Source organism: Conger conger, chromosome 1 (genome assembly GCF_963514075.1).
Source record: "Conger conger chromosome 1, fConCon1.1, whole genome shotgun sequence".
Taxonomy (NCBI): domain Eukaryota; kingdom Metazoa; phylum Chordata; class Actinopteri; order Anguilliformes; family Congridae; genus Conger; species Conger conger.
The window spans coordinates 27,481,641-27,504,196 of NC_083760.1; the positions used below are offsets into that span (position 1 = coordinate 27,481,641).

At 41.7% G+C, this 22,556-nt stretch overlaps 1 protein-coding gene across 3 annotated transcripts; it reads right to left on the bottom strand.

Moving 5' to 3' along the window:
* Window positions 1-3,193: 3,193 nt before the first annotated feature.
* On the bottom strand, window positions 3,194-22,311 carry ezra (ezrin a). Of its 3 annotated transcripts, none has more exons than XM_061243836.1 (14): window positions 22,162-22,311; window positions 21,072-21,147; window positions 18,283-18,366; window positions 17,745-17,840; window positions 17,196-17,470; window positions 16,543-16,626; window positions 15,787-15,933; window positions 15,081-15,177; window positions 12,717-12,880; window positions 11,867-11,997; window positions 7,793-7,953; window positions 5,957-6,049; window positions 5,440-5,703; window positions 3,194-5,288 (listed from the first exon to the last, which is right to left on the bottom strand). In XM_061243836.1, exons 2-14 carry the CDS (start codon window positions 21,081-21,083, stop codon window positions 5,124-5,126), a joined length of 1,773 nt encoding a protein of 590 aa, XP_061099820.1. In that variant the 5' UTR covers window positions 21,084-21,147; window positions 22,162-22,311; the 3' UTR covers window positions 3,194-5,123. The 3 variants fall into 3 exon arrangements, with proteins under 3 accessions (XP_061099820.1, XP_061099812.1, XP_061099828.1); XM_061243828.1 differs by lacking the exon at window positions 22,162-22,311 and adding an exon at window positions 22,006-22,101; XM_061243844.1 differs by lacking the exon at window positions 22,162-22,311 and adding an exon at window positions 21,807-21,992.
* Between the last annotated feature and the right edge of the window lie 245 nt (window positions 22,312-22,556).

Consider the following 22,556-nt stretch of genomic DNA (forward strand, 5'->3'; position numbering starts at 1 on the left):
CAAATTCCTCGTAAGCCTAATTCTTGAGATTCCAGAAAGACACCCCTCCGCCTTTGATTTCCGAGCCTGCCTTACCCTCTTGTTTTGTTTGCCATTCTGGTTTTCTGGTTTTTGATATTCTGCTTTGTTTACTGACGACAATTTTTGCCTACGCCCTTTTGTACTTTCGCCTTTTGATTTTCTGGATTTTTGACCTTCTTGCCTGTTTTTTCGACCATTCTTTTGCCTTCTGTTTTTGTCTTTGTATTGGATCTCCTGGCTACGATTACGGACTAATAAACTACGATTTTGGATTAACCTGTGGTCTGCGTCTCAAAAGAATAGCTAGCTAGCAACAAAACACTTCAGGGATAACTATCTTGCTAAATGAAACCAGCCTGCTAGCTAACCATTCAGCTGTATGAATGAAACTTAGTTTGTAGTGAAGGTACACGTCTCTTGCTACCAAACCTTTTTTGACCTTAGATAATGTAATGAAACCTATTTTTGGAAAAGTTAAAGGAGGGTAGTGTGGGGGCCTATAGCCAGTCAGAATATTTACACCATAGGTGGCTTCCAAAAAAAGACTATGAAAGGAATGGGAAGTGTTCTCACATTTGTATGATTTGGGGCACTCGATTCTTCTTCATGTTTGCTGAAGGTTCCCCACCCTCATGTTCTCCTTCATTATCCTCACATTGGTCAATTTTGGATAAGAAATAAAATATACTGTCTGGGAAAGCAATCTTAACTAATAATCCTAAGAGATCAGTTCAGGTAACTGGCAAATTGAGCTCCAGAATTAAATCAGCAAAAAGTTATACTTTATCAGTATCTATAATGTAATCAACAACCACATTTACAATATGTGTAAATTGGCTGTTTTTTCCCAGTCATTTATGTAGCACATATAATCTTTATCTGGCCTTTTCTTTTCACTGATTCTGAAATCATGAGATATTAAAACATATACCTTTAAAACAAAACCTTGAGAGAGGGTTATATATAAATAAACGTTCTGCGTGTTTTCCCCCAAAGGTGCATTACTGCCAGCTATCATGCCGCTATATTCATGTTGCCATGTCATCTGTTTCAGCGATGCTCTGAATAAAAAAACTTTATTTTGCGAAATTACTGTTTATTTGTAATCTTTCAGGGCGGCACGGATGGTGCAGTGGGTAGTACTGCCGCCTCACAGCAAGGAGGTCCTGGGTTCGAATCCCCGTCGGCCAGGACCTCTCTGTGCGGAGTTTGCATGTTCTCCCTGTGTTTGAGTGGGTTTCCTCCAGATACTCTGTGGGTTTCCTCCCACAGTCCAAAGACATGCAGGTTTGGCTGATTGGAGAGTCTAAATTGCCCATAGGTGTGAGTGAATGGTGTGTGTGCCCTGCGATAGACTGGCGACCTGTCCAGGGTGTATTCCTGCCTTTCGCCCAATGTATGCTGGGATAGGATGTAATCTCTCACTTTCTAGATTGTTTATTGTTCTTAAACCAGGGATTCTTTACCTACATAAGCAGCTTGAAGTGTATTACCGGATTTAACAATGTTTGCCTAGTTATTAAAAATTTAAAAAATAATGAAATTTGGCAGACGCTCGTATCCAGAGCGACATGCAGTTGATTGGACTAGGCAGGAACAATCTTCCCCTGGAGAAATGCAGGGTTAAGCGCCTTGCTCAAGTGCCAAACAGCTGTGTGGATCTTATTGTGGCTACACCAGGGATTGAGCCGCTAACCTTGTGGGTCCCAGTCATGTACCTTAACCACTACGCTACAGGCCACCCCCAGTTATATGTAAGTATATGAAACACATAACGACACACTGAATTACTTGAATCAACTACAACTCCCACAATCCCACAGGACAATTCCGCGACGTCCACCCCGCATGACGTCTAGCTTGGTTCAGCCAATCCCGTAATGGCGGGAGAAATAAACTTTCCCGTATAAGATCAAGACATGTTCTTGGGATCCCTCTCTTTTTCTCTTCTCTTCCCTTTCTTCATTCCCTTCCTCGACACACCCTTTTTGGCCATTCGCTTCAGCTCATCTGCTCCGAGACTCGGACAGAGGCTGAATGCTGCACAGCACACTACTAGGCCTACGGACACACCTAGTTACCTTGCGGTAACTTTGTGGCCTATAGCGAGTGGAAACTGGTGTACGCGGAACGCTACATCAGTTTACCCCTGCAAAGCTCACCTAAGAACAACAGCAACGGACTTTTCCACCCGGAAAAAGGACCAGCGAACATCCTTCCAGCAACCGAGCGGACCAGACAAAAACGCGCGTCTAAGACGGCAACACCCCAGATTTGCGCACCTCTCCAGAACACGCATTCACAGCGCCATCGCGGCCCCCAGAAGGACAGCACGTGTTTTGGATCCAATGCGTATGGACTCAGTAAGAGAACAAACATTCAGGCATAGCCAGTGTTTAGTTTAGTCTTGACTGATATTGTGAATCTGTGTTCTATATTTGCGGTCTTACGTTTGAATGTATTTTCAAGCCATATATATACCTGAATTGATTTGCCGTCTTTCGCGTATGTAGAGTAAAACTATGCAAGTAGTCTCTTCTCACAGCTAACTCTATCACTGACACGCCCAATTTACCTTTCCTTTGTCCAAGGGACACGTTAGTTTATCTGTTCTGTGTTTGTACGTTTGTTTAATAAATATATTTTATTAAACCCGGTGTCTGTTTTGGCGTCACATAGACTTGAGAGCCGAGTTAAAGCAGTCTTTCGAAGAACTTCCGACCTTCAGGTTATCGGTATGTTTAATCATTAATATTAGTTGTTTTAATTATTAATTAAAATACTAAATTTGTGGTTAGATATTTCTGATAACAGTAATTTTATGAGACTGATTACTTTTTGCAGTTATACTGCTACGTAACATTAACTGGCGCCCCGGTGCCCCGGTAAAATCCCAGGTGCCCTGTGCGAAGGACCCTACAATAGGAAAGAGGTCAGTGCCAGTATCCTTGCCAGGAGAAGCTGCACCAAGTGGGTCTACTAATCACATGGGTGCTAGTAAGTGTAAAACCTTTATTTAAATATATTTATTACTTGATGTGAATAAAGTGCAATAGTCTCCATGTTGTATTTACTCTCTATCTTGTCTGTATATCTCTATCCAAGGTTCCAATAATTCTGGACCCGACAAGGGTCTGTATTCATGTTTATTTTCATGAAGGGCCAAACACCATTGTGAGCTTAAAGGTTTATTTGGGTAAGGACATGACAGATGACAGGGTTTTGGAGCAGTTGGAAAGTTGGATACAAAGATTAATACTTTTTTTCAAATGCTTAGCAGATGCAATAGTTTACTAAATATATATTTGTTTACACATTATCAATTTTATATACAGTGCAGTCCGTAAGTATTTGGACAGTGGTACAATTTCTGTTCCCTACACCAGCATATTGGATTCTAAATGAAACCATAAAGAACTTTACAGTTGATGACCGAAGAATCAAGAGTATAGGCAACAAGAAGTGGGTCACTGTCAAAATACATACAGACTGCACTGTATCTGGATGTTAACTTAAGCAATTCAGCATACAGCAAAGTGGCCCAATTCAAAGCTAAATTCAACTGGTTAAACAACGCACACTTCCACCAAACCTTAGTATGGGAAAAAAAAAAACATACAGAAGTTATTTTGCTATATATTGGGACATAACGGTAAAATTCAACATCAATATAATTGTAGAAGAGAAAAATATACATCTAAGATTAAACAACCCATCATTTCTGTTCTTGGAATGATCTGTGTCTGTGTCTCTAAAAATCAAATTAAAATTTCACACCAGGCTTTCCATCTTTCTGAATGTCCACCATGCCTTCTTACAGATTATAAGGCGCTCAGCTGAATTAATACGTTACAGCACTGTACAGCTTACAAGATCCATTCCTACAGAAAATCCGAAAACAATGTAATTTCTTTAAAAATATCATATATTCTAGACACCACCACCCCCCAGCCAAAGTCAACCGAAGCAAATAAGACTGAGGTTACTCATCTTTAGTAACATACAAGCGAAAAATTAAGAAGAGCATACCAATACAACACCAGGGTGATTATTTGCCAATGTCATTTGAACGCAGTACAGTTCCATAAAAAGCTCAAATACTGTAGTCAGTTCCATCATTCACAATGAAACAGAAGAAATGATTTTGATGTAGCATTGCTTAAAAGAGTGAAATGTCACGGTTTCCAGTTTAAGTTCTGTTAATAATTTGTGCTAGTGTAAATGCATAATAAACAGGGTTATGAAGGACAGGCAGAATGAAAAAAATATTGAAAAACCAGATGATATTTCACTGCAACGTTTGCACAAAGCACAATTCATTTTGCAATTAACCGGTCGTGCAGTTTTCCCACAGCTGATTTCAGGTGCAAGGGGACATTTTCTAGTTTTTAATTTGCAGGCAAATTTGATTTATGCAAACATTTCCACAATAACAGTCTTCCTCACTTACATGTGTAAAAGCAATATCACTGTCTGGGAAAGCAATCTGAACTAATAATCCTAAGAGATCAGCACAGGTAACTGGCAAATTGAGCTCCAGAATTAAATCAGCAAAAAGTTCTACTTCATCAGTATCTACAATGCAATTAACAGCCACATTTACAATATGTGTAAAATGGCAGATGTTTCCCCATTTTACACATATTGATTATATATAGTGTATATATATATATATATCTTCATTTCTTACATTGCTGGTTGTTCCTTTTCATTGATTCTGAAATCATGAGATCTTTAAAAAAATATACCTTTAAAACAATACCTTTTCTGAAGTAAGAGAGGCTTTTTCTACTTAGTCATAGGAATAAACTTAATGCGTGTTTCCCCTATTGGAGTATCCATTTGTTGAGTACATAACACACTCTGCTCTATAGTGCCGTAAACCGGAAGCTGCTACAGAAACACCCTAACAGTTGGTACCTTTGTAGCTCAGAGATTTTCATGCAAAGTTGGGGTGTCTAGCTCTATCTGCAGAGACAGTGGGAGTGGCTGTGTGGATAGTGGATGTGGTTATGGGGACAGTAGTTATGGCCGTGGTGAAAGAGGGAGTGTCTGTGCAAACAGGGGGTTCAATTTGACTTGGTCTCAGAGCATGTACTCTATTACAAGGCTTCGAACTCATCGATCCTCTGCTTCGTGTTGCCCATACGGATCTGCCGCAGAGTCTTGTACTTGTCCCGGCCGGCCCGCACGTTTTCTGTGTGGAGCACGTCGTTCTGGGTCGACTTGGAGTCGTCACGGGCTTGGGCCAGCTCCGAGCTCAGTGCCTGGTAGAAGAGAGGAGTCAGAGTTCATGTTCCTACATACAAGTCCATAACGACAAGCTCTTATCTGTACCCTTACTCAGGAACAAGGGACCATAAGCCAGCTAAGTGTACAAGCCCATTTCCGTCCCGCTGTCGGAAAGCGCGCGCTCACCATCAGCTGTTTCTGCACGCGCTCGTTCTTCTCGGCCTCGGTCAGGCGCTCCTCCTCGTTGCGGTGGTCGTCGATGCCCTCGCTCTGTAGCTCGGCGCTGTAGGTGCTGTTCTCCTCGCTGTCATCCTGCTCCATCTCGTCCACGTGCTCCTCCACCAGGGGAGCGACGGGAGGTTCTGGTGGTGGTGGGGGCGGTGGCGGCGCTGTTTGTACCATAATCAGCTCCTCTTTGGTCTTCATGAGGTCATCCTGCACCTCTTGAGCCTAAGTCCATACATGTTATAAAGATTGCTTTCAGTGTCTTTTATAGGGCAGACAGCGCTTACAGTGCAGGTGAGTAACATAGAGACAGCCTTTACAGTCCAGTCGTTCGGTATAGAAATGGTTATATGATAGGGTAATTCCATGTGAATTCAACACACTTTGGGACTGCATGGGTTACATGACAAAGACAAATATTGCAGTGTGCTAATATGACGGGTCATGCAAGCACACTTTTTGGTATGGCCACACTCACCCTACTCTGCCACCTCTCGGCCTCCTCCTCCTTGGCCCGCTTGGCCTCCTCCAGCAGTACAATCCTGGAGGTGTACTCCTCAAGCTCTGCAGCCTGATAACAGAGTTGGCCACCTGTTACCATGGCAGCCATGCAGCGAAGTCTGTTTAAGCAATGTGGGCCAGTAAATAAAATATAATTTGGCACGCCTGTCGATCCCAACGGTTGCTGAATGATTTTGAGGATTAAAATGCCTCAAAGTGCAATGGGAGGGAATCTACATAGCTAGTGGGGACTTACCGCTACTAAAGCCATGTTTGCTACCAATCTCCTCCAGCATGGCATATAGCTACATGGAGTCACAGCCCCAGTGTCAACAAAAAATGATGCTATAAGGCTTGTGAATCAAACACAGTTGGGGCTCTAAGTATTTGGATAGTGATACATTGTTTATACTTGGCTCTGTACTCCACCACATTGGATTTGAAAGGAAACAATGAATATGAGGTTAAAGTGCAGACTGTCACCTTTCACTTGGGGGTATTTAAATCCATATTGGGTCATCCATTTAGGAATTGCATCCGTTTTTATACAGTCTGCAAATTTTGGGGAACCAACAGTAATCGGACAGTTGGCTTGTCAGCTGTTTCTGATTAGTCAGGTGTATTCAATTGCTCCCTTAGTGCAGGTACACATATATAAGAACCCTTTCAGGAAATCATCTTTGATTGCCTTCGGAGTCTGTTATTGGCATTTGTCAACATGAGTGCCAGAGTTGTGTCAAGGACAGACAAGGCAGTCATTATGTGGGTGAGAAATAAGAAAAACTGTCAGACCTAGGCCAAGCAATAGGCTTCCCAAAATAAACTGTTTGGAACTTCATGAAGAAGAAGGAGAGCACTGGGGAGCTCAGTAATTGCAAAGCGGCTGGTTGGCCAAAGAAGACCATAATGAAGAAAAAAAAAAAAAAATCTGTCTAACCAATCAGAAACATTCTTCAGGAGGTTGCTGTGGATGTGTCAGTGACTACAGTTTGCCAAAGACTTCCAAAACAAATCTACCAAGGCTACACTGCAAGATGCAAACCACTAGTAAGCAGTGAACACAGCACATCCGGGTTCCAGTCTGATACGTAGTACCTAAAATAGCCTGCAGAGTTCTGGAAAAAGGTCTTGCGGACAGATGAGACCAAGATTGGCAATGTGTGGAGGCTACAAGGAAGTGCCCAAGGACCAAAGCAGCCCCCTCATCTGTAAAACATGGTGGGGGTGTTATAGTTCTGGCATGTATGGCTGCCACGGATACTGGCTCACTTGGCTTCATTGATAACGTACAACTGCTGATAGCATCAGCAGAATGAACTCTGAAGTGCTCTTATCTGCTCAAGTTCAATCAAATGCCTCCAAGCTCATTGGACAGTGCTTCATCCTACAGCAAGGCAAAGATCCCAAACATACACTCTCTTCTTAATGATGTTTGAATAGTTTGTCTTAGTAAGCCTATGTCTCTGAATGTTTTTTTCTCATTTCTCAGCCTGATAATGGCACCCTTGACGATCATTAGCACAACTCTAGTACAACTCGATTTTGCAATTGAGCCAACCAATAGGACCAGAAGCACTTTTTGAGAGTATTTAATAGATACCAATACACCCAGACACGCTCAGTAAAGCGTAGAAAGGTAATTGCATTCAAAACAATTACATATTTGACCCAGGTCAGGTGAGCACACAAGGCTGGGTGGTCTAGTCTGACCATTAGCTAAACTTGATTGTGGGGCGACAGGCTAAGCTAGCAGCTCAACAGTGCAGGGATCTCTGCAAGTGCTCTTCTGCATGACAGCTCCTCCGCTTCTCACCAGCTGCTCCTGACTCTTGACCTGGTCCTCCGCCTGCCTCTCCAGTTCCTCTTTAGCCTTCAGAGCGGCATAGCGCTCTGCCTCCAGCCTCGCAGCCTCCTCCTCCACCCTTCTTCGCTCCAACTCCAGCTGCAGGGCCCTCTCCATCTGCTCCTGCAGGGCTGGGACACAGACACTTACATTACTGCAGCTGTCCCACATACAGACACAGACACATACATTACTGCAGCTGTCCGACACACAGACACAGACATTAGTGCAGCCGTCCCACACACAGACACAGACAGACGCGGTCAGTACTGCAGCTGTCACACACAGACAGACGCGGTCAGTACTGCAGCTGTCCCACACAGACACAGACACATACATTACTGCAGCCGTCCCACACAGACACAGATGCGGTCAGTACTGCAGCCGTCCCACATACAGACACATACATTACTGCAGCTGTCCCACACAGACACAGACACATACATTACTGCAGTTGTCCCACATAGACACAGACGCGGTCAGTACTGCAGCCATCCCACATACAGACACATACATTACTGCAGCTGTCCCACACACAGACACAGACCCATACATTACTGCAGCTGTCCCACACACAGACACAGACACATACATTACTGCAGCTGTCCCACACACAGACACAGACACATACATTACTGCAGCTGTCCCACACAGACAGACGTGGTCAGTACTGCAGCCATCCCACATACAGACACAGACACATATATTACTGCCGTCATACATACAGTACAGACACAGATGCTGTCAGCACTGCAGCTGTCACATACAGAAAGGGACACTATCAGTACTACAGCAGTTACTCAAACAGAAACACACTGTCAGTACTGTAGCTGTCATACACACGGTACAGGGGCAGCCTGTAGCGTAGTGGTTAAGGTAAATGACTGGGACACCCAAGGTCGGTGGCTCTAATCCCGGTGTAGCCACAATACGATCCGCACAGCCATTGGGCTTAACCTGCATTGCTCCAGGAGAGGATTGTCTCCTGCTTAGTCTAAACAACTGTACGTCGCTCTGGATAAGAGTGTCTGCCAAAAGCCATTAATGTAATGCAGGAACAGATAGTATTATTGCAACTGTCATTCATAAACACAGATGCTATCAGGACTGCAGCCGTCATGCATACTGTACAGAAACAGAAACAAACATTAAAAACTGACTTAATAAAACTATGCGCGATTAAACAATTTATGGCATAAAAGCCTGCATGTAGTAGTCTCTCATTAGGAACAGCTTCTCCACACTGTCACTGGGGAGCGCCATTACATAGCTTATGTGTCTCAAACCAAGTTTTTATTGAAAGGGAATTACAGTAATTAAGACTTTACACAGATATAAAAACCAAAGATGACCCGGAAGTAGTTTAAGTCTTTCATTTGTCATGAAAGTTGTACTGCCGAACGATAAATATCAATCAAAGTTGGATTTTTTAAATATCCAGATAAAATATGCTATTTCAGCTAAGAGTTTAAGAAAATAGGATTACATTTCAAAACTAGAAGCTGTGATCCTGATCCTAAAAATTGGGATAAGGATTTTGTAATCCAATTCTGCCTAGAATCTAGATCAAAATTCTAAGGTGGAGATTAGGATAGTTTTGAAACTTGAAATCAGGATAATCTTGAACCAACTGAAAGGGTAGATTCAAGATGAATTCATATGATGGTACATATATTATTGGTACACAATCCCTTCCAAAGCATATGCATTATAAATGAAGAATCAAACATCTTCAAGGGGAACACCACAGAACTAAAAGTGGTCGAAAGAAAACGGCAAGCCTTAAAAATGTGTAAATGCTTTAGCATGTTATTTTAAAATATACTGTGTTACTATTCTAAAAATAATTTTCTGAGTAATATTGTGAAAACACCATTGGCTCCAATATAGAGGGCATTTTCATTGATGTGACCCCATTTTATCTCGATGAGCATCTAAATAATTCTCCAAATATTTTATTATTATTCAGCATGCTTATACGGAGCCAGCCTGCTTTTGAATAATAAACAGCATGTGAAATTGTGGAATGTGTTTTCACAGCTTCTGTCACTTTGTTTTAGTAATATTTGGGGTAATTCTGATCCTTGGAAAACAAAGGGTAGACCAGGATTATACCTATACTCAAAAGGGTTCAAGAATAGTAAGCATTTTATTATGGGCATGTCATTTTCAAGCTTGTGTCAAGAAAAGCGGTGATACTTAAGTGTTTGGAATTGTTTTTATTAGCCAGTGAGACATTGAATTTTGAAGTTAGACTGATATTGGTGGTTAGACTGATACCTATTCATGCAGATGAATAGGACTAATATGTGAACTGATTTGCATGTTTTCCAAAATGTTCACTCATGTCATTACATTGCAAAGTGCATACCCATAACCAGGGATAAGTGCGCTGAAAGACCCTAGAGGGAAGTACAATTTCAACTGCTAACAGTACAACAAAGAAAAGGACTAGGACCTATTTGATTATCAAAATCATATATTTTTTCAGTTTTGATTTTGTCTTAATGAAATGTTACATTATTTTCACCAACAGATTGCAAAGACTGCAAATCTCAAATCGTGATCATGTGGCAACTGGATCAGAATGATCCCACCTGAATATTATTTGAGAGAACAAAACCTGCAAGATCAATTTGATCTTGGATAGCAAAAAAGGATTTCAGAATCCAGATAATTGTGATCTCTATTAAAAGTTCTTAAATACTGAGCCCTGATGACCCATTACATTACATTACAAGGCATTTAGCAGACACTCTTATCCAGAGCGACGTACAACAAAGTGCAGATCGAACACAGGAACAAGTGTGAAGAGGACAGACCCTAGAGGACAGTACGGTTCCGAGTCCTAGCGTGACCACACAGATACAGTTGGAGCCCTTCCGAAATGGCATTCCGCGGTTGGCAGCTAGAATACCCAGAGTACAACAATACAATATCTAAAACAATGAGCCCAAGCCAGAAGGGGTGATGGCTGCCTGAGCTTTCAAAAGGGCCTCATTGAAGCATGCATCCCCCCTCATGCTTTGTATAACCTGTGGAAAAATTAAGTGTAAGACCATTGTCAGTGTTACAATTGCCATAGTAGTACACAGTTTCCAGTTCTTTTTACACTTTATATTATTCATGTAAAAGTATATTGTGCACAGGAACAGCACCAACAGTGATAACAGGCCATCATCACTCGGTGCAACTCCAGCAAGGACACAGATTGTGAAAGCCATGTTTTTAATAATAATAATACTCGATTTGAATAACACCTTTCATATGTACGTGCAACATAGCTCAAAGTGCTTTATATTCAGCACAAAAATCTAAGCAACAAACAAAGAAATACGATAACACATGCGTAAATGTTCAAAATATATTCAATGGATTAGAAGGTTAAGCCTGCTATAATAGGCAAGATAGACAGTTTATCGTACCTTTTAAAAGATGAACGTTACCCTTTGGTCACAGTCTGTTGGCTTAAAGCTCAATTTAATTGACCTAATACTGTCATTTAGTGTCAGGCAGTAACTTCTCTTGGTATGCCCCCTTCTCTTTCTCTCTCTTCCCGTTTTCATAACCTTTGATTTTTTTTGTTGTCCTTTTGTACTGCACGCTCTATCTGGCTGCATCCAAAATCGCATACTAGTGTACCATTTAGTATGTCAAAATAGTATTAGTTTGTCCGAAACCATCGCTGCATAAAATATTGTGCTACAACTACCGGGATGCCACACTACATTCAGTGAAATATAGTATTTGTGAAATTGTGCTAGGTCACACCCAAACAACCAGGTAGGCGGTATACAAAGCAAAGCGGTGAAAGAGTTGAACAATTTAAGCAAGGAATAATCCATGATCAGGACTGCAGCTCTCTCACACATGCAGAAACACAGACACTCAGTCCTGCAGCTCTCTCACACATGCACAAACACAGACACTCAGTACTGCAGCTCTCTTACACATGCAGATACACAGACACTCAGTACTGCAGCTCTCTCACACATGCAGAAACACAGAAACTCAGTACTGTAGTTCTCACACACACATCCCTACCTCTCTCAGCCTTCTTTGACTGCTCCTCAAACTGGCACAGCCTCATCATCAGCTCCTGTTTCTCTCTCTCCATTAGTTCCTTCTCCCTTTCCATGGCTTCCCGCTTCTTCTTCTCACCGTCTAGCAGGGCTCTACATGGCCGGGACAAATATGAAGTCAAAACAATGTCAAAAGTATACCTCAAAGGAAAATGTATATGTATACCTTTTTAAATTATTCTACCATTTCTTTCAATGATTATCTTTTATTATTATTCTTCCATTTTGTCTGAATTATTTTTCTTTTTTCATTCTTCACTTTCATTTGCATTATTTCTTTTCTTTTGAATAATACTGCCCCCGTTTTACACTGTTTTGACTTGGTCTTAGCACAACTCAATACAAAACCACACAAGACACCACAGCCTTCAGTCACGGTCGCCCAACCTGCACACATCACTCATACTCTCCCTCTTCCTCCCTCTCTCTTCACATGGCCCAAGGTACTTTCCTTCCGTCAGTGACACATGAAGGCAGCGGGTGAACGAGAACTAAAGAACTTTGAACTAGAGAACTAGAGCGACACATTAGCGAACTAGCTACCTCGGTAACCTAGCAATAGATAAATTTGAAAAAAAATACACTAAAGAAAAACTGCCTGTGAACAAGTATAGTGCCTGCGCACAAAATCTGTGGTTGGCTGAGCTGAACTCGCTGGGCGACCTGCTGTTTGCAGTCTTGGAGGCAGCAGCTGCCTTCCAGGAGTCACTGTGGGAAGGAAAGTACCGTGGGCCTTCGCACAGGCCCCCACGGGCCCCCAGACCCAGACGCATGCGCACACAGAGCGGGCTCGCTAAGCACCCGTCCCCCACCTCTCCATCTGCCTCTGGTGCCTCTCCTCACGAGCCTGGGCCTTCATCTGCTGCACCTCGATGGTGTCGGGCTTACGGCGGCGCATGTACAGCTCGTGGTTCCCCATGCACAGGGCCAGGATGCGCTTATTAACGCGCAGGCGAGGGGCGTAGAACACAAAGTCCTGAGGGGAAAAGGAGCAGAACGAGGGAATTGTAACCAGGAGTTTACATTACATGCAATTTATTAAGGACACCTGGACACCAGCTCGGTAATGCAAATATCTTGGTCATCATCATAATCATGGTCTTTTACCATGTGACTTTTACCATGGAATGATTGTTGGTGCCAGTACTAGACTGGGTGGTTTGAGTATCTCAGAAACTGCTGATCTACTGGGATTTCCAAACACAACAGTCACTATTCTCTAATGGTGCGTAAAACAGAAAAAACATCCAGCAAGCAGAAGTTCTGTGGGTGAAAATGCCTTGCTAATGACAGAGGTGAGAGGAGAAGGGTTCAAACAGACTGATTCAAGCTGACAGGAAGGTGACAGTAACTCAAATAACCATGTGTTAAAACAGTGCAGAAGAGCATCTCTGAACACACGTCAAACCATGAAGTGGATGGGCTACAGCAGCAGAAGAACAAGAAGTCAAAAATATAAGTCAAATAAATACCTAATGAAGTGGTCACTGAGTGTATAAACACAATTTGTATGATTATCATGTCTGCAGTAAAACCACATCTCTACACTACTGATTGTATTTATGGCGTACACACAGTAACAGATCAAAACAAAAAAAACATATATGCTGTTGTTATGACTGGGTGAAGTTTAGGGTTACTTATGTCCTAATATGTGAAACCACAGAAATGAGGTGTATTTTCTCAAGTGATTGGAATATGAACCTCTATATTTAGCTTTTGTCCCCCTCTAGTGGCGCAATAAGGCAATAAACACACAGTCACCGACAGCTTTTCCCCATGGGTTAGCGAACACCTGTCCTGCAACTGGAAATTGTGTTCATGCCATTAGCTACTAGTTTCATAGACAGGCTGGGTTCTGAACAAGGTTCAGGATTGGGGTCTCTTAAAACCTTTTTGCATGCATTACTGACATAATAAAGTAACAATATACTATTATAAAGACTGCTTAAATTTCCTAATTTCCTATCAAGTAAGGCATTTCAACTAATGCAAGCTGCTTTGAAGAGCACTACCGCTGAATAAGTAGTATAGGGTGCAGAACTGGGTTCATTTAATTTGTTCCAGTACACCAGGCAAGCTTAGTCAAATGCAGACAAGCATTTCAATCAAAAACAAATACTATTTGAACCCAGGTCTGATGGGGTGGCAGTGTAGTGTCATGGTTAGGGAACTGGGGTTGGAAGTCTGTCCCAGATGGTATTTATCCTTGAGCAAGTTGCTCATCCTGAATCACTTCAATATACACTCAGTGACCACAGACTATTTAGACTTATTGGTCTTCTGCTGCTGTACCCCATCCACTTAAAATGTTTGACACGTTGTTCAGAGATGCTTTTCTCAGCAAACTCTAGAGATCAGCAGTTTCTGAGATACTCAAACCACCCTGTCTGGCACCAACAATCATTCCACAGTCAAAGTGACTGATCACACTTTTTCCCCATTTGGATGGTTGATGTGAACATTAACCGAAGCTCCTGACCGATATGATTTTATGCATTGCACTGCTGCCACACAATTGGCTGATTAGATAACCACATAAATAAGTAGGTGTACATGTGTTCCTAATAAAGAGTTCAGTTAGTTTGTCTAGTTGTATGAATTGGTTGTATGTAAAGTGTATACACTGTGCCACAATAAAAGCATTTTAAATTACAAACATTTATTAATATTAACCCAAAAATAATGTTCATCCTATTTCATTAGCCATATCAAGTGACCATGTTACATCCATGTTCATATGTACCACATCTGTAAATATTTGTGGATACTCATATTTGCAAGTTCACTTCTTTAATACATGATACAAATCTGTTCATGGGTTGCTCATTTATGTGCAAACTTCAATTGCGTATTATATATTTATTTAGTTTACACTCAGTATGCAACAGATTCTGCAAAGCATAAAACTGATGCAAAAATAATAGTTTTTGTAATACACTATACTGTAGTATACACACCTTCCCTGTACCCCCAAAACACCAGTGTGAAATTAACTGGGCAATGAACTAGGAATTATTTAAATGTTTTTATGTCAATGCAGTCTTCATTTCCATTGATGCAAATTACTACAGAAGGGGAATAATACATGCGAGTGTTTCACTTCCCTCAGTTATTCCCATGGTCTCGACCCAGATTTGGAAGCTGCTGTTTTAGGGGTAGATATAACCACTCACCGGTGCCTTCTTGTCCATCGGTTTGATTACAAACTTCTTGTCACTGAACGAGACATTCCTGATCTCACTCCAAGGAAATCCAATCTTTGGAGTCAGCCTGGGAAAGGTAGATTCATTTCATTATTTGTATTAATTATATGAACTAATTATATACATTATAAAATGTGTAGCTATCATTTGGCGTCCTAAGCTATACTGTACATTTCAGAAGAACTGAATGCATTGAGAATAAGATGTTTGGGAAGCCCTGCCCAGTGGCTTTAACAGGGTTATAAAATGCATATCTGTCCAGTGAGGGAGCTTTTCAGTGGCCTGTCCTTTTAATAATTCATAATAATCATTCCTTGAATTTACATAGCGCTTTCCTCACCAGCTGGAAATTCAAGGCGCTTTACAGTGAGGGGGAAACTCGCCTCAACCACCACCAATGTGTAGAACCCACCTGGGCGATGCAATGGCAGCCATTTTGCGCCAGAGTGCTCACCATTCATCAACTCAGGTGGAGAGAGAGAGAACTGTTTTTGCCATTCAAATCAGGAGTCAGTAGGTGTCAGGGTTTAGAGAGCCAGGTTTGAAATGTAGCCACGACCCGGGGGAGCACCCTACTTTTTGTGAAGAGTGTCATGAGATCACAGCGAATTGCTTTCTTACTCAAAAATAGTGACTTGTCATCTCTAATTTAGAAGGGGCACTCTAATGCAGTCACCTGTCATCTTTCTCATAGATGTTGAGGCCCAGAGCATCTACTCCCAACCACAGGTCCGATCCCTTCTTGTTTTTGATGTCAAAGTAGTTGACTCCATACATCTCCAGGTCCTGAGCGATTTTCAGGTACTCCAACATACCGTCAGTCCTGTATAAGTGAAAATAATTTAAATGAAATAAGTGCTTGCACCTGCCACATTATACAATAAATTACCTCAGAATCACTGGGATCAAGAATTTAATGTTGTTCTTGAGGTTAAATGTGGTACTAGAATGCTAAGTTAAACGAGTTGCTAGAATGTTCAGGTAAATATGGCACTAGCATTTTGGCTTAAACTCAATGTCGAAATGTGGAACAAGGGCATGAGTGGCCATGGGCCATATCTATTCCACACATTACAACAGTGGTATGCAGAACAGCACAACACATCATAACTAAGTGGATAGGCTACAGCAGTAGAACTCTAAAAAATAAGTCTAATAAATACCTAATAAAGTGCTCACTGAGTGTATGTTCTAACAACTGACGTCTGAAGATGACGTCCTTGTGTCCCAATTTGCTGTGGTCTAGTCTACAAATTGAACAGTATACACTATGCAGTCTAGTAATATACAGCTAATTGACTCACTGAGCCAGGGCGATTGACTAAAACAAAAGCTTACACACGCCCCAGCCTTGCTGGAATTCCCCTCCCTTGCACTAGGGGGTTGATTTACACAGTGTGCTATGTTTAATGAATTGAATCCTCAAACATACTTGGTTGTACCGCGGTGTTCCGCATGCCATATTTGGATCCGCTCTTCCCACTGCTCTTTGGAAAGTTTGTGCTGCTCCAGAACACTAGAGGGAGACGGGGACAGCGGGGCATCAGACTTCACCATCATCTCCAATTATTTGCTCACAGGGTGCCAATAATCAATTTAAAGGTCCCCACACACATATTTTCTGGGTTTTTCAGATTTTCATATTATCGTGGAGCTTTCGATTTGTGTTCCATAATCATCCAAGTAAAACAATTGCAATTTGGTAGAACTGGTAGAAGTATACATATCTTAGGGTGAAACAGTTATTTTTCCAAGCTGTTTGTAAAACGATTTCCCACGTGACATGACGTACGTTTTTGCATAATTATCGAGTGACGTTGCTAAATGTTAACGCAAAAGGCTGACCACAGGAGGCAGAGGGGAAATTGGGCTCTGGGGGCAGGGGTAGCAACAGTTCAAAAAAACCTACGTCACTGCTCTTTGCGAATGTTTTCCGGCCATTTTAGATACTAAAACCAGGAAGAGAACGCTGATGCATGTGGGCCCTTAATAATATTTTCCCAAATGTTATTCATGGTGTTCTTCACATGACAGTCCGAGCATAAGCTATCGCAGACAGCCGTAGTTTGGCCCTGGTCCACTCACCGTTGGGGCAGCAGACGCTCAGAGGTTAGGTACCCAGCATTGTGGGCGGACTTGTGGTAGTCGCCAAACTTAGCTTGGACAGAGTAGGAGGCAAGCAGCACTGCCGTCTCCGGAGGGCAGTAGATTTCATCTCCCAGAATGCTCTCCTTCACTTGCAGGAAGAAAAGACGCTGGGTGACCTCCTGGATCAACTCTTCCGACACATCCTCGGGGAAGAATTTTGCCCGGAACTTAAACTGGAGTGGGTTCTCCTTCTTGACCTCCTGGGCGACTACCTGTGAATGGAGGAAGGAAGGAGAGGAGGAAGAGGAGGAATCTTCTGAAACTTCTTAAAGCTCTTCATGAGCCATTTCATTATTGTGGCTAATATTACATTGGTTTGAGAAATACAAACAGAACACAGAGATAGAAACTAGAGCCCCAGCTAAGCTCTCAACAGAGAACTGAGCCGAGCAACAAACCACTTCAGCAGTGACTAAAGATAAATTAGTTTAGGTTTTAACATGCATGTAATTGATAAGTTTTGTTTTGTACTCATTTCTCCCTGACCTTTTTCTCGTTTCTCAGCCAGGTGAGGTATCCTTTGCTGTCTACGTATTGCAGGCCAAAGTACCACACCTCTCGAAGCCCTGCAGTCCTCAACACCTGAAGAGAGAGGACAGGGACATCTCAGCACCGTCACAATTGGGAAAACAGTACAGTTGTGTGAGGCAGGTTGATGCCAGAGTATAAACACTTCCAATATCTATACTGATGCCAAAGTGTACGTGACTTAATTTCTTCTGCAAAAAAAATGCTGAAAAATCAGTGCAGTTTTTTCACCAATTTAGTCTTTAGGATTACAGAAGCAGTGAAGTTATGTTAAAATCTGTCTAATGTCTGAAACTATCACAACAGTTGGACGGGATTGTGTGCACTGGTTTTTAAATGGTAACTGTTTTTGAACAGTCACAGTGGTGCAAATGAATTCGTCTGAAATGGCGGACTGTGAAATGTGCAGATAAGGAGTGTTTCCTGCAGCAGAATAAGATTTTGATAAGATAAAGAAAGATTAATGAGCAATACAACTGCAACTGTTGGAACAGACCTGGTCAAAGAGCTGTTTGCCTGTAGTGCTCGGCTGGATGGCAAACTCCAGCTCGGCGTCCATTGTAGTGACGCGGACATTAATCTGAAAAACACACAAAAATGCCGAAAACTTAAAAGAGCTACAAAACAAACACAGCGCCCCACCCCCACCCCCACCCCTTCAAAAAGAGCTAAATAGATATGAATGATCTCAGTCTCCAACACTGCCAGCCACTGCCCTCCCCCCGGCCCTTCCAAGTCACAGTGCCAGTCACAATCTGAACCCTGTTTCACTGACCCTGGTTCAAGCTTTTCTCTGGGAACAGGCCCCTTTAAGAGCCCAGGTCTCATCTCGGGCCCCATGGCTACGGTGGGGCTTGTGACCCCTGCCCCGGATCCCAGTCACACTGCTGTGGTTAATCAGTACATTTTAAAAGGTTGAAATAAGCAGAAGAGCTGCCACTGCGGCAGAGTTTCAGGAGCTCATTTCCCCCCCCGTCTGCCCGTTCCCCAGGGAAGGTAAAATATTTAACTACAAGAAGTACTGCAGAGGCTTTACGAGTAGTCTGTTAAGTTGCGCGGCCGTGTGATCATTGGTGAAATAATGACAACGCAACAGAAGCAGAAACCACAAATGTATTATCTTTTTTAGTGCTGGGAGGCATGTAAAAGAAACACGTTCAGTATATATACTTTCTACAACTTTTTTTTTTTTCTGGTTCACTTCAAATATGGAAAAAAAAGCTGTTCACCATATCTGCACTTTGCCAGTAGGAGCTACGGTGTAGCAAGAGGGCATTCGGATATGCTATAACTGTCAAGCACTCCAATGGTCTCTGTTTCCTCTGCGAACACTGGTAAACTATTGACTGCAGTGAAACAATACTGCCAGGTGTCAGAGAGAAATTGACCTTGAACTAATTTCCACCTACAACACTTCAGTCAAACTTCTGTGGCTATAGAGACTTCAGAAATGGTATATGAATAGCAAAACGCTCATGGTTTCACTTATTGGTCCAGAAAAGTGTAAACTAGATGTAAGCAGTGATTTGTAGTGAAACATCCAATTTAGCCAAAGCTTTAGACAATGTGTATGAGGGGCTTTCACAGTGAAGGACTATGGTGATCTTGGAGTGAGAACTTCACACACAGGAACAGAAACAAATTGCTGGGCAACTTTAGTAAATGATTGTGTTCTTTCGAAAATCAACCCCAAACTGCCTGAAGTCATGATAACTTTCAAGATTATCCCCTATTCTTTTTTTTTTTTTTTTTTTTCATGTGGTAGCTTTTAAGATTATCCCTTATTCTGCACTCCTCAACTTGCTTATAGTCTGACACCCAAAACTGGTCACTCTATATGTGGTTTGATAAATGCCTTGATTAATGTCCAATATCCCTATGAGCTATGAGCAAATGAGCAATGCTTTTTGTTATGAATCCCACCGTCTTGTACAGATGGTGATACTAGGTTCATTTACAACATCCTCATCTTTTTTTTGTTTTTTTACTGAACACCATCTAATTTCAGTCCTTTAAAATAATACTGTATAGTGTTATGTTCTGAATATATTAAATACCAAGGTCTAAATCTTTTTAAATGATTTCAACTACTTCCAGTGTTGGCTTGATAGAGATTGTGTCATCATAAAATACAATTATTCGGCATGTTCATTCCCTTTGTATGGTCATTAAATTCTGGTGAGTCGTTCATATTAATCAATGACTCTGATAGAATGTGTGTCTCAATTGGTCAGTAGAAATGTGAAAAATCTGGGATTGCTCAGGTAGCAAGGACATGAGAATCAATAAAGTGTGACTCAACTCTGAAGAACTTTGAGGCAGGACCAATCAAGTGCCAGCAAGCCAGCAAGTAGGAGTACTCAAAACAAAGGTCGGTTCCACCTGTACCTGGTGTATGACTGCTAACAGCACTCCATGCTAAATAAATGTTTGCAGTTTGACGTTAACTTTTTTCTTAATTGCTTTCATTTGTCATGCTGGATTTACCCTCCCCGGAAATCTTCTGGGTAAGCAACGCATTTTTGATGACAGCAATGGGTTTGGGCACAAAGAAAAATGCACAAGTTCAATAACCACACCTCACATGGTGCCATAGAGACCAATCAACAGGCACAAACAGACCTTGCTGTTCCTTTGGTCAACAACAGTGACATCACACCAAAACTGCTACACACCCAAAGGCAGTTCATTTCACAGGGCTTGACCAATGAGACTCGTTCAGCTATGGCCAGCATTACGGTGTATACCCTTCAGTTAGTTCAAAAGTCTCTGGCAAGATTCTCTTTGAGAATCTACAAAATTGCTTCAAAAATTCTGGAAAACCTTAAGTAACACATAAACGATGCTCTTCTTGAAATATAATCCTATACTGTATTGAAATAAAGCCCAAAATTGTCAGAAAAAGTTTCCTTATTTATCTGAATAAAATTGTTAAGCATAAGTAGAAAACCCTGTGTGGACCACTCCAAATACAGTTTTCTAACACACTTTAGGGTGTTGCTTTTATCTGGACCAACTTACATAATTACTTTCTTTTTAAAAACACAGTCCCTTGCAATACTTATTAAATCAATTCAGGTTAAGTATCATGCATAAGGGCACCACCTATAAATCAACCCTGGAGTTCATGGAGTTTTATCATAATATTATAAAACCAGGCAACTTACAATCACAATGCCTAAAACAGTGCATTTTAGGGGAGTAAACCCATCTAAGAAGCAGAGACTTTGTATATCCAACCTGAAGGTAAAATAAGCAAATAAATAGAAATCTAAATGCACTTACAGGTTTCGGCATGTTGTGTCCTTTTCAAGGTCAAGTGTGGAACCAGTGAAAAGGCTTCCTCTTGTTGGAATATCCCCTGAAATGGAAAAAGGTGCTTCCCCTCAGTAACACAGACTTGTCCCGTCTATAGACTTGGCTCTCGGCTTCTGCCAAGTTTTGACGTACAGCACTATGTCTTATTAATCATTAATATATGTGTTACCCCAGATTCCAAGTGAGCCTTGCCCAGGAGAATTGAAAGATAAGTTTGAAAATACATCCCCTGCCATTAGATAAAGGTCACCCTGCCTCCACCCTTCTCTGTAAATACTTACCTCAGCACCTCTAAAGACACGACCCTTGACCGGACATAAAGGTGTAAAATTCTTAAACGTGCCGCCATCCGACCAGTGTCGAAGGACATTTTTATCACTTTTAAACCCAAAAGCCACCATATTGGTGTGTGAGTGTGACTATTTGGTCTATGAAACATTGGCATTTGCTTACAAATCTTAAAAGTGTTAGTTTGCACACAGTATGTCAAGGAAAGAGTATTTGACCTGTATTTTAAACCAGTTACAGCTCTTTCGTAATTTTCATTCAGGAATTTCTGGAACCCACATAGCATAATGTATAGCAAATATGCTAAATTGGTGCATATTTAAAACATAAAATACAGAATACATTGATAAAATGCCATTATATAGTTTATTTTCTTAAAATTAACCTTCGAATGCCTTCGAATATCTACTGTACCTTTTACCATGTAACACCTCTTCAACAGGTAAGCTATCCTGAAGAAGTTGATAAACTTCTAAAGTTCAGTATGTACTTTCTTAAAATAAGAAAATACAAATTCTATTTATTTAAATTCACTCATTCCGACACAGCGCATGTGAATGTAGCACATAGCTGTGATTTTCTTTCTTGCGAGCAAACTAGCAATTTAGCTAACCTTCAACAGAGAGCCCCATCCCCAAATAGTCCTTGAAGCACCTGTTAACACGAACAGGGCAGAACCAAACAGGATTATGCCTCAAACGCACAGGTGGAAGGCACCGCGAGTTTGCACGTGCGATTTCCTAAATATCATTAGATGTGACTTACTCACCTGCGGCGCAGCTGATGTGATTGAAGAAAACCTCGGAGCAATGCAGAAATTTTCGCAGCTGCAATATGGCTGATCCTTGAGTAAAAGCGCTCAGTTCACTGCTGGGTCCAGATTACAAGGGTTTACAGCTTCCTGTTTGTCACCACGGGCAGGAACGCGCTCCAAACTCGCAATCCACTCCACAGTCCAGTGTAGCGGCGCATGCGATAGGATTCCAGTTTCCTATGCGCTCAGATGCAACGTTTTCAGAATAAGCGAATACTACTGCACGACCATATGACTGAACGAACACCAGCAAACCCTTGCAAAGAGCTGTTATTTATGTTTGACTAACTTCATTAAGTGCCCATTACAGTTTACACGATTGGGGTGGACTACTTCAGGATTCCCTCAAA

Excerpts from the sequence above, each read along its gene's own strand:
- ezra (XM_061243836.1), bottom strand. Across the intron at positions 17,471-17,744 it reads GGCTGAGAAACGAGAAAAAG|GTAGTCGCCCAGGAGGTCAA; the intron begins GTCAGGGAGAAA and ends CTCCATTCACAG. Across the intron at positions 15,178-15,786 it reads ATCTATGAGAAAGATGACAG|GCTGACTCCAAAGATTGGAT; the intron begins GTGACTGCATTA and ends TACCTTTCCCAG.